This window comes from Dipodomys merriami, unplaced genomic scaffold (genome assembly GCF_024711535.1).
Source record: "Dipodomys merriami isolate MVZ:Mamm:240054 unplaced genomic scaffold, mDipMer1.0.p SCAF_3, whole genome shotgun sequence".
Taxonomy (NCBI): Eukaryota; Metazoa; Chordata; class Mammalia; order Rodentia; family Heteromyidae; genus Dipodomys; species Dipodomys merriami.
The window spans coordinates 96,466,417-96,478,773 of NW_027204492.1; the positions used below are offsets into that span (position 1 = coordinate 96,466,417).

At 33.3% G+C, this 12,357-nt stretch overlaps 1 protein-coding gene across 1 annotated transcript in view; it reads right to left on the reverse strand.

The window, feature by feature from the left end:
• Positions 1 to 12,357, reverse strand: part of Cfap47 (cilia and flagella associated protein 47) — a 223,411-nt gene that overhangs the window by 113,145 nt on the left and 97,909 nt on the right. Inside the window, exons 33-35 of the mRNA XM_070039243.1 lie at positions 11,610 to 11,802; positions 1,346 to 1,443; positions 955 to 1,071 (exon numbers count right to left, since the gene is read on the reverse strand). Coding sequence (XP_069895344.1) covers positions 955 to 1,071; positions 1,346 to 1,443; positions 11,610 to 11,802 — 408 coding nt within the window. The remainder of the gene's footprint in view (positions 1 to 954; positions 1,072 to 1,345; positions 1,444 to 11,609; positions 11,803 to 12,357) is intronic.

The window sequence follows — 12,357 nt, forward strand, 5'->3', positions numbered from 1 at the left end:
TAACTACTTGAGCCACAGTACCACTTCTGGTTTTCTGGTGATTTATTGGAGATAATAATCTCACAGACTTTCCTGCCCAGGGCTGACTTTGAACTGTGATCCTCAGATCTCAGTGTCCTGAGTATCTACCCTTATGTAACAAGAAAAAAACTTAATAAAACAGCATATATTTTGATTATTATTATTGAAAACTTGGTGTGAAAGGCTAAATGAAATTACTATTTACAGGTTAACATATAATAAAAAATGTATATAGGTACTATAATCCCTACAAAAACATATTTATTGCAAAAACAAAGCAAAAGTGCCAGGCATTGGGAACTCATAATCTTAGCTACACTGAAGGCTGAGATCTGAGGATCAAGGTTCAAAGCCAGCCTGGGAAGGAAAGCCTGTGAGACTATTTAATTTCTAACCACCAAAAAGCCAGAAGTAGAACTGTGGCTCAAGTGGTAGAGTACTATCCTTGAGCAAAAGAACCCAGTGACAGTGCTCAGGTCCTGAGTTTAAGCCCCAGGAGTAGCTAAAAACAAAGGCAAAACCAAAATTTTTCACGTTGTGACATTCAATCAGGAGATAATTCAACATCTACATTCTAATAATTCTTTTCCTATTATTTCAGTTTTGATTGTAGGTATATTAATAATGTTCTCAAGCGTGATTCTTATGGTTTCTGATATCTGGACTAGAAGTATTTCTTTAATATGTATAGACAAGTGTGTATATCTACTAAAATTATACTATCAGTTGTATAATTATATACAACTTGGAATAATTAAACATGACTTTTTAAATATGGAGTAGATTTCTCAGGAGACATATTTCCATTTCCATACTTCAGCAACATCCCTCTTTCAATTCAGATTTAGAATCTTTGAACTAATAAATGAACAAAATAATAATGAATAAGTGAACAAAAGAAACTCATAAAATGTGTATATGAAAGGTACCCACCTGTATGTTCAAGTCGAAGTTAATTTCCCGAAGACTGTTCACAATAATTAGGCAATTGTGTAGATAATGTTCAGCACGTACTGGTTGTGTATACATATGTACAAAATAAGGTTCAATCTGAAAAAGAAAGTAATCAAACCTATTATTGACAGAGTAAAAACTGCTGCTTTTAAAATGTCATCTGTAGTTCAACAAGGAATTATTGAAATCCTAACATTTGTACTAGATTATAGCAATCCAAAGGCAAGAATAAAAAAATGTCAGCGCTACCCAAGTTCATGTTTTTACTTAACACACTTAAAAGATGTGCTCTAAATAAAAGTACTTCAAATTTTAACCATCAAATTCTCTAAAATACTACAAGACTCCTATGCATTGAAATAATACTTACCAAAAATGGGCAATAAGATCCCAACAAAGTTGCAAAAACAAGCCCATCTGTAAGGTCTACATCAAAATTTATTATCCATCTCTCACTAGGAACAAATCCTGTTTTGAAAATGAAACAGAACAGATATTACAGTATTTTACTTGATGATAAGATATAGAAATTTGAGCAATGGTCAAAGAATACTTTACCATTTCTTAGAAAACAAAAAACATAATTTTGGAAAGAAAAATAATATAAAAACATCAGAACATTAATACTATAAAATATATCTGTAAAATTTAAATAGTTGCTACAAGCCTAATTACAACATGAAGCATTTTGAAAAGTACCCTACCATGCTTTATTGAGAGAAAAGTCTAATATTTGAAAATTAACTCATTCTGTTGAATTATTTTACATTCAAATCTTTGTCCAATGTTCATCAACAGGCATGAATAAGAAGGCTCAAAAACATGCCATTGCTTTCTTACAGTTTCAGTAGCAATCTTTATTGGATGGAGAAATATATCTACCTATACAGAGTACTGAAAAGAATGTAGATTTATGGCTTAAAGGAATCTGAACTAATCTATAAAAGACACAAGATATAGCCGTGCAATGGTGGCTTATGCCTGTAAGATATCCCAGAAAAGTCCATGAACCTAATCTCCAATTAACCAGGAAGAAGTTGGAAATAAAGTTGTGGCTCAAGTGGTAGAGTCTAGCCTTGAATGCAATGGCTAAGAGATAGCACCTGAGTTCAAGTTCCAGTATTGGCTTACATAGACAAAAAAGCTATATATATGTGTGTGTGTGTGTGTTTGTGTGTGTGTGTGTGTGTGTGTGTATGTGTGTGTGTGTATAAGATGGAAGTTATAAAAAGATTACTAATAATAGAAATCGTTACTATGTTGACATTGGAACAAAAAGTGAAAGTATGTGGATATGAGTAAATATTAGGAAAACTGTCCTAAAACAAGTAGACAGATGATTTTAAACAAGAGATAATTGATTCTATTGAAATTCCAGGGGCTCACACTTGTAATCCTAGCTACTCAGGAGGCTGAGATCAGAGGATCATAGTTTGAAGCGAGCCCAGAAAGGGAAGTCCATGAAATTCTTATCACCAATTACTTACCAAAATGAAAAACAAAAAAGGTACAAGTGAAGCCGGGCTCAAATTGCTCAGAGACAGTATCCAAAGCACTGAGTTCAAGCCCCAGGACCAGCACAAAATAAAAAAGTCCAAGATTCTTCAGTTTTAGATAAATTACCTGATATAAAAGGGGGGGGAGTATCCATAGTGCCATCAAATTCTTTACTTCTGTTTTCTGGGATGAAGCAACCAAGATAGGAAAATAGGACTCGTTCATCGCATTTATGTGAACTTCACAAATTAAGATTGCATTACAACAGGAAGTGCTAAACTTTGGGGGTGTGTTGCTATGAATAGAACTCAGGGCTTTGGGCATACTAGGCAAATACTCTACCACTTGAGCTATACCCTCATCCTCAAATTTAAGGTTGGTTTGAACCACAGATGTCCTAGACCCTTCACACAAAACCACTGGCTACTTTTTCACCTGTAATTCTTTGACATGAAACACTTATATTGGATCTCTATAGCACATTATCCTACTAAAAATTTTAGTAAACACAGATCACAATAATTTTTCAAGTAATACAGAACAAAATAACACCTTTATATATTTCCTGACATAAACTTATAAATAACTTTGATATAAGATGTAATAATATCACAGTAATAATTCTAATTCCAAATTGTTAATTCTCAGAATGATAATGTAAGTATATCTCTCGAGGTATAACTGACAAGTAAAATTGTATTGTGAGATTTTTTATATAATTACACATTGTGTAATTCTTCACATGATCATGCTAGTTTGCATGCTAATAACTTCACATAATTTACATTGAGTGTGTGAAACACACATTTTATCATCATCTATTACAGACACTAGAGAAAGCATACATTCCCTTAAAGGCATTTAGCCTTCAGAGTCTAAGGCTAGTTTCAAATGTCCTCGAAGGTTTGCAATTCAATCCAATCATGGAAAGGTTTGCATTACAATCCAATCATGAAAGAGTATGTATAAAGTCTGAGTAAAAGCCACGATCCTACCTCAAGTCTGAACTATGGGGAACATGTTCTACAATTTCACTTCTTTGTTACTACAGACTTGCAGGAAAACTCTGTGTGTCTGAAACTATTGCACCTTGAGGCTTTATGTTCTGGTACTCAGTGTGTACTTGGCCTCTACCAATTCACTAATAATCCTATCTCCATATTTGATGTCTACCACACCTGAGCATTATTACAGTTATCTCCTTTTGTCTCAAGCACTTGCTCTTCCTTGGTTTTTGTTTAAACAAAAGCACTTTGTTTCCCTGAAAGCACAGCTTTCTAAAAAATTCAAGAAAAATCAGAGATTCGCTGTCTGTGTGAATTTGTCATTGTAAAGTGGAACAAAGGTTTTATTTTGGTTTTTTTTTTGTTTGTTTGTTTCTAGATTTTATTTCTCCACATAGAAACCAGTGGCATATACTTTTATTCAACCCATCACAACATTGGAACTATTTTTATATTACATGTCAAACACCAGTAGGTATGGACTGCTGTTGCCAAACATCACTTTCAGTGAGCATAGAAAAGCAATGATGTTGGAGAAAAGTAAAAATAACACCTGAAAGCTCTTCTCTACTCTCTCATCCCCGTGCTGTGTCTTGTCATTTATATCCAAGGGTGCTGCCAGTCACTCTCTTCCCTTTGCTGTTGATTTTCTCTGTATGATGGCTCTCTTGATAAAGGCTATTGTTTGTAATTACACTCCTTCTAAAAGTTTTTTTTATCTGAAGTGAGTAAATTGGCAGCACTGGCATCAAATGATGCTTACCAAAAATGTAGAATTTAGGCCTCATCCAGTACTCACTGAAATACAAAACCAACTTAATAAAATACTCAGGCGATTTATGTTCACATTTCCATTTGAGAAGTGGAAATCTAAGGCTTTGGAAAGGGAATAAGTAATCTGACAGAGCCACTATTGGTCAGGAAACACATAATTGAAGTGATTCTCAACATATTTTTAAATTTTTAACTTGGAAGTTAGATCTTTTAGTTCTACACCACATTATTTCAGATCCCCAGGTATATTAAAGTAGTAATGATAGTGCTAATCTTAAAGAGTATTGTGGATTGGGGACATAGCTAGTAAGTATAAAATTTAATTATTTAATGCTCTGAAAAAGTAAGGATGTATAAGCACCTATTTTTATAACTATCATAAATATCATAATTGGCATATAAATTCTATTTTAGTTGATTATAGCAACACATTTTATAATAGCTTTATTGAGAAATAATTTACATAACATAATTTCATCCAATTTAATTGTTCAATTCACTGTTATCTAGGATATTTGGAATTGTACAATTGTTATTACTATCTACATTCAGAATATTTTAATATTTAGTTGGCACGTAATTCCCTATTTTATGGGGTAGAGTGTAACATTTCAGTACATGAAAATAATGTGTGATTATCAAATTTAGATAATTAGCATATCTATAGCATCAAAAATTTATAATTTCTTGTGTTGAGAACATTCAAATCCTCTCTTCCAAGTATTTTTAAATAAATATCTAAGGAGCAAATTATCCAATAAAAATAGGCAAATAAAGCTTGACACAATGTTTCACACCTGTAATCCTAGCTGCTAAAAAGGCTGAGATCTGGTTCACAATTCAGAGCTGGCCTACACATAAAAGTCCAAGTAACTCCATCTCTAAGTAGTAAAAAGCCATGCTGGAGGTGTGGTTCAAGTTCTAAAACAAGCCAAATAGTGATTGGCTTTGAGTTCAAGCTCTGGGACCACTAAAATAAATGCACAAATGACTTGAATATACATTTTTCAAGTGAACTAGAAATATTCAAAAATTCTGAAAAATTATTCATCATCTTTATTCATCAGGGAAATTAAAATTAAAATTTTGCTAAGATTCCATGTCACCTGAATCAGAATGGATCTCATCAAGAAAAGAAAACAAATACTGGAAAGAAGATATGGGCAAAAAGCTGTTATACACTGCTGGTGAGAATGTAACTTAAGATAACCACCATAGAAATCAGTATGGAGATTCTTTGTAAAATAAGAATTTAGAACTACCAAATGATGTACAATGACAATCCCAGTATTCACTAAAAAGATTCAAATTCCATTTACTACAAATTAACTGCATACTCAGGTTTGCTGCACTACTATTTATAATATCTAAGTTATAGAATCAACTTAGGTACTTATCAATAGATGAATGAATAAAAGAAATGCATAAATATATATTTATTATTAAATCATAAATAATGTCATCTATGGAAAAGTAAAGACTAGTCAAAATGACAAATATCATATATATACATATATATATATATATTTGTGCTTATTTGGGACTCAAAAAATGAGATGTGAAAGTTAAAAGGAGGCTCTTATGGATATAGAAAGAGATAAGAGGGAAGGGAAAGGGGAGAAGAAAGGATAATAGAGGGGTTGTATGGCCGACATACAACATATTGATATATAAAAATGTACCAATGAAGCTCAATACTTTATACAATTAATATATGCCAATAAAATAAAACATTATCAATCTTGAAAGGCTAGCAAGTGACTAAAGAAGCGACCCAATTTTAGAAAAGAAATCAGTGATATAGAAGGCAGAGACAATCTTAAATTATCCCATATTGAAATAAAATAGTTTTAAAAAGATACTTTACTGAATGCTGAACACATTTTCAGTCATTAAAGTAACACAATATGCACATAAATGAGATACCACTTCATGCCATCTATTGACTATAATATGAAGAAGACAAGCCATTATTAAATGTTCATGAGGATATATGGAACTTGATATTCTTCATAAATTGGTAATAAGTATGTAAAATTGTGTGATCATTTTTAAGGTAAAGTGAATGCTTTTCAAAATGTTAAACATTCACATATTAGATGACTCACTTATTTTACTTTTCTATAATAATAATGAAGTAAACTGAAAATTTTTCCACAAAAAATTATACAAATACTGTAGCAATATATTTATACATGTAAAAGCATGTAAAATTGTTCTTGTAAAGATTATTGGTTAAAGGGTGATACAGATACTCAAGAGAATATTATTTGCTCATATAAAAGAATGGGCTGGACAGTGGTAGTTCAACCTTGTAATCCTAGCTACTGAAGATGGTGAGATCTGAGGATCTTCATTCAAAACCAGCCCTGGTAGACAAACCGAAGAGACTCCCCATCACCAATTAATCAGCAAAATACTGGACTGGATGTGTGGCTCACTGCAAGAACACTAGTCATGAGGAAGCAAGTCAAGTGATTTTGAGGCCTTGAGTTCAAGCCTCAGTACTTGAAATTAAAAAGAATTAAATTAAAGCCGGGCACCAATGGTTCACACCTGTAATCCTCGCTACTCAGTAGGCTGAGATCTGAGGATCATGGTTCAAAGCCAGCCTGGGCAGGAAAGTCCGTGAGACTCTTATCTCCAATAAACCACTAGAAAACCGGAAGTGGCGCTGAGGCTCTAGCGGTGGAGCGCTAGCCTTGAGCTGAAGAGCTCAGGGACAGCACCCAAGCCCACTGTTCAAGCCCCATGATCGACAAAAAGAAAAAAGAAAAAAAAAAAAAAAAAAGAACAGCTGCAGACCAGTAGTTACAGAAGACACTTCTGTATTTTTAAGGACTTTTGCACTGAGTTTTTTCGTTCTTGATCTTTAAAACCTCAGTCAATACTAAGTAATTCAATACTGACTCAATCCTGGGTCAGGTCATGCAAAATATAATGAACAGGTCACATTCTCTATATTGTGCAATGGAAAAATTGATAATATATGTAAACTATTGGCAGATAGATTCTAATACTGAAATTTGTACTTTAGTAAGTATTAGAAAATTATAGTTGGCTACTGCTGCCTTTTGAAATTATAGGGTTCAAAGGTGGCTCAATGGCTCAGTGGTAAAGTGCTTGCCTTGAAATTATATGGTTCATTTATTTATAAATTTATATAGAAAAATTTAATTATACATAAGTATAATTTTAATTTATATTTGTTTATAAATATTAGTAGTAATAAATGAATTTTTTCATATTTTACAGGCCCTAATGTTTCATTCAAATGAAGTTATATTGTAAGCATGATTCTTAAGATATTTTATTTAGTAATTTTGATGAGATAAAAGAAAAACAGCCCCTGACATCTGGGAATTTGCTTGATTCTATCAGCTAGTCATTGGTATTGGTAGAAACTGATCTGATTTTTGGAGCTGAGCCAGTTTATTTTCTCATTGGATATGAACAGTCTAAGTAAACTTCAACATTACACAATCTTACTGTCACAAAACAAGAACATTTGATAAACTTTCTTAAGCACAGACACAAACACACTCATTGTGAAACTATTGAATACCACCTGTGCTTCTCTGAGGGCTTATCTCCATCTCTTGATAATTTAAGCAGTAGCTGTGGCTTCTTTATCAAGTATAGAATTTGCCACACCTAGTCTTCTCCTTAGATAAGATTTGTTAGGTTACTCAACTACAAAAGTACAACTGGTTCCATATCTTAGCTATAGTAAATAATGCTGCAATAAACCAAGTCATTATGTCGAAAACGAACTTTACAACTTTGGTGGGGGGGCGGGGAGGATTAGGTGCGGGGGCAAGGGGAGGAGAGGAAGGGATGGGAAGGGGAAACAAAGGAGGAGGCTACAATGCTTGATAAGAAATGTACACATTATCTTGCCCATGTATTTGTAACCCCTCTGTACAGTATTTTCACAATAAAAAAAATAAATAAAAATTAAAAAAAAAAAAACAAAAGTACAACTGTACCTAAGAGTGTCCAATCATCAAAATTCTACTTCCTGGAAACTTTCTTTCTACAATTCATCTAGTCCTAAATTCCATTTTTGTTTGTTTGTTTGTTTTGTTTTTTGGTCTGGAGGGAATTGACACAAATAATAAAAAAGAATAAAGAAAGAGAAAGGGACAAAAGGAGAAAGGAAGGGAAGGAGGTAGGGAGGCTAAGAGGGAAGAAGTTAAGAAGGTAGGGAAGGATAGAGGGAGGAAGGGAGGAATAGAGGGAGGGAAGATAGTTGTTGATGAATACTTATATCTTCCATTTTCTAAGACATAATTTTTACCTTGGATTTATTGAACAAAGTTGCTGTTACATTGTTTTCCTTACTTAGCATCTCTGAACTTAGACCTTCACACTAATCATGAGTTCTGTGTATTGACTGATATCACATTCCCAAAATAAAAGACTAAACACAATATTAAAATATTATCATATTAACATATTACATTTCTATTTTTATATCCATTTCAATAATATAGTGCCAATAATAGATACTTGGTACAAAGTATTAATGGAATAATTTGGAGTTTCTGAAAAGTAAAGATTTAAATAAGTGATTACTATTTTCTGGTTTAATGACATTGAAAATTAGATACATTTAAAAGACCTTACAACTATCAATTTAAGTTCTTAACACCAAATTAATTTAAAGAAATAATATTAATAAAAATTCATCAAACTTTCTAAAACCACATACTTAACATTGTTCAACAAATTAGTATAACACAATAATTTTAAATTTTACTCAAATCAGAAGCACGTGTAAATAGTATATAAAATAACAGATCAAGCCTGGTGTGGGTGGCTCATGCCTATAATCCTAGCTACTCAGGAGGCTGAGATCTGAGGATCATGGTTCAAAGCCAGTCCAAGTAGGAAAGCCCATGAAACTCTTATCTCCAATAAACTACCAAAAAACGGGAAGTGGCACTGTGTCTCAAGCTGTGTCTCAAGTAGAGCACTTGCCTTGAGCTGAAGAGCTGAGGGACAGTGCCCAGGCCCAGAGTTGAAGCACCACAACCGGCAAAAAAAAAAAAAGAAAAAGAAAAAAAAAGAAAAAAAACCCAGATCAATATTACCAAGCATACTTTCATAAAAATGATGTCTATTTATTACAGGGAAAATAGTTTGACCCTCACAATAAAGAACAAATCACTACATGCCATAGTTGCAAACACATGACTCTTATTTCTGTTTATTTTTTAAAGCTTCCAATTGTCATTAGTTAGAAAAGGAAACTTTCCAAACTATGTTTGACTGCCTAGCCCAGGGTTAAATCACCTTAGTCTATTTTCAGTACTGAAACAATTGTGTTGGCTGGAGTTGCTCAGTCTCTATTCTCTTTAATCCAGAACAAATATCAACTTAGTCATTTCCCATGATTCTCCAAGATGAACAGAAAAGGATTCCTGGAACTTTAGCTTGACATTCAAAAGGCTCCGTATGGCTGGGCCTGCTAGATAACTATTTCCAATGTTCCCACATCCAATTGATTTATTTTTGTATACTGAAGGAGCCTCTCATGTATAGAAAGCTTTAATATATTGAAGCAGAAGATGCTAATAAATATAGGAAATAAAGCATAAGTTGTACTTCAAAATGAGGAAATAGGAAATCCAAAAGCTTGGCAAAGTCATAGGACTCGATGTACTCAAAAAATGGGAAATGAGCCAGGCATATGTCTATAAGCATTATTTGCAAAAATTCAGCAAACCTTTCAAGATTAACATGCATGGATATTTCTGTGATTAACAATAGAAGTGTAAAAGCCAGGCACTGGTGGTTCATACCTGTAATCCTACCTACTCAGAAGGCTGAGATCTGTTAATGTGTGTTTACTTACATAGGTTACCTTATTGCTGTCTGTTTTAACTCTATTTTTTGTGATGCTGAGGGATCAAACCCAAAGCCTTGTACATGCCAGCCAAGTGTTGAACCAGTGAATCAAATCTACAAACTTTGTTTGACCCTCAGTTTTTGTAATTTTAAGAAGGTAAATGCATTTTATAAGGCATGGATCATCAGTTTTTACTTTTCTCATACATATATATATATATATATATAAAATATATGTCTATCAATTTTGTTTTGTTTTGTTTGAGATAAGGTCTTACTATGTAGCTCCAGCTAGGCTTGAACTTATGATCACCCTGTCTCAGCCTCCTGAATGTTGGAATTACAGTTGTGTGTAACCATACGGAGCTTATCCTTTTTAGTCTTGATGACATTATTACTTCTAAAGTAAGTAACCTTAAGAACAATTAATCATTAAGTCTCCCTTGAAACCACACCTGTGTGTGTGTGTGTGTGTGTGTGTGTGTGTGTGTGTGTGTGTGTGTGTGTGTGTGTGATGGTCCTGGGGCTTGTACTCAGGGTCTGACCACTATCCCTGAGACTTTTTTTTCTCAAGGCTAGCACTCTACTATTTGTGCTACAGCTCCACTTCTGACTTTTTGGTGATTAACTGGGCTGGCTTTGAACCCAATTCTCAGATGTCAACCTCTTGAGTAGCTAGGATTACAAGCATGAGCCACCAGCATGTGGCTTGAAACCAAACTCAAACATTCTTTACTTCTAACATTTGGATTAACTTCTAAGAATTGAGTATGAAGATAGATTATTTACATATTTACATCTCAAAATGAAGATAATATTGAAGACAAGTGTGCATATAAATAGGAGCAAAGAACTGAATTGAAACTATGTCCATGTACTCCTTGTAATTACAACCCATGCTTATGACTAAAAACAATTGTGAAGCTACATTAACACATAGAACATTTCCAGCAAAGTTTAAGGTTCTCTGAATATAAATTGATAGGGCCTCACCCAGGAAGGGCCAAATTCAGTCACACTCACCTGAACTTAGGTTGGTCTATCTGTGAATAATAACATGTCTCAGTATATGAACCTAAAATAACTTATCCTCCAAAAATCCATGAAGTATTATTGGGCTGAGTGATGTCTAACATGACCCTCATAAACATATTAAGAAGATTTATCATTTAATTTCACCTGATCTAACTAAGTATGCACAAAACTTTAGTGGCAATATCTAAAAGCCTAACATACAATTGAAATTGCTATCAACACCATTAGGGCATCTTTCATTTCCATATCATCTTTACATACTTTTGTCATTTATTCTTCAAAATAAAGAGGTACATTTTACTACTGAGTGGTGAAGATGTTGAAAGGGCATCCATTCTTTAAGCACACAAAATAAATGCTAGAGTGAGATCTAGAGACCATGTAGGTTCAGTGTGGTGGTATCTCATGTCCTTTAACACTGTCATATTATCTTTTTAATTAATTTTTTTCAAAGAAACAAGTAGTTCTTACCTTTCTGAGATTTTTTCCATATAATATGTCGGACATTCTCATAATTGGTATTCAACCAACTGAGCAAAATCCTCTCAGAATTAGAATACATGTTGCTGGATCCAAAACAAGGATTTATTTTGGGTGAGTTTTGTTTATGTATGTGAGGTGCAGAACTGGTATAATGAGGTTCAATACGTGATAGCACAAGCACCTGAAATTGAGAAAAAGATGATGTATATTAGACTCAAATAAAAAACTAACAAATTAGAATTTGAGTAAAAAGAATATTACAGGTAGATACATAAAGGAAGGTGACAATATTTGCTATTTAAATATATCAATTCAGAGGTAAATGAACAGGTAAAATATGCATTAGGAATATCTGAATTTTACTTCTATAACTTTTGGTCCATAGAATGTCACACTATTATTTAGGTTAAAAAGAAACTACATGTGGGAACAGAACTGTTCATTTCAGCCACACAAATTTTAGATGCTTTTCTCATTTCTTAACCAGCTAATACAACTAAAAAGTCAAAATGTAAAAAGCTGGCCATGGTGACACACAGTTATAATCCCAGCACTTGGCAGACCAAGGCAGGAAGATGATGAGTTCAAGGCCAGCCTGGCTTGCACTGTGAAATCTTGTCTCAAAAAGAAAAACAAAACAATAAAATACAATTGAAAGCTTTAATAGATAGTTCCCATTGAAATAGGTGTGAGGAGCACAATTTAAATGAATATCATTACAGTAATATGGTCAGTA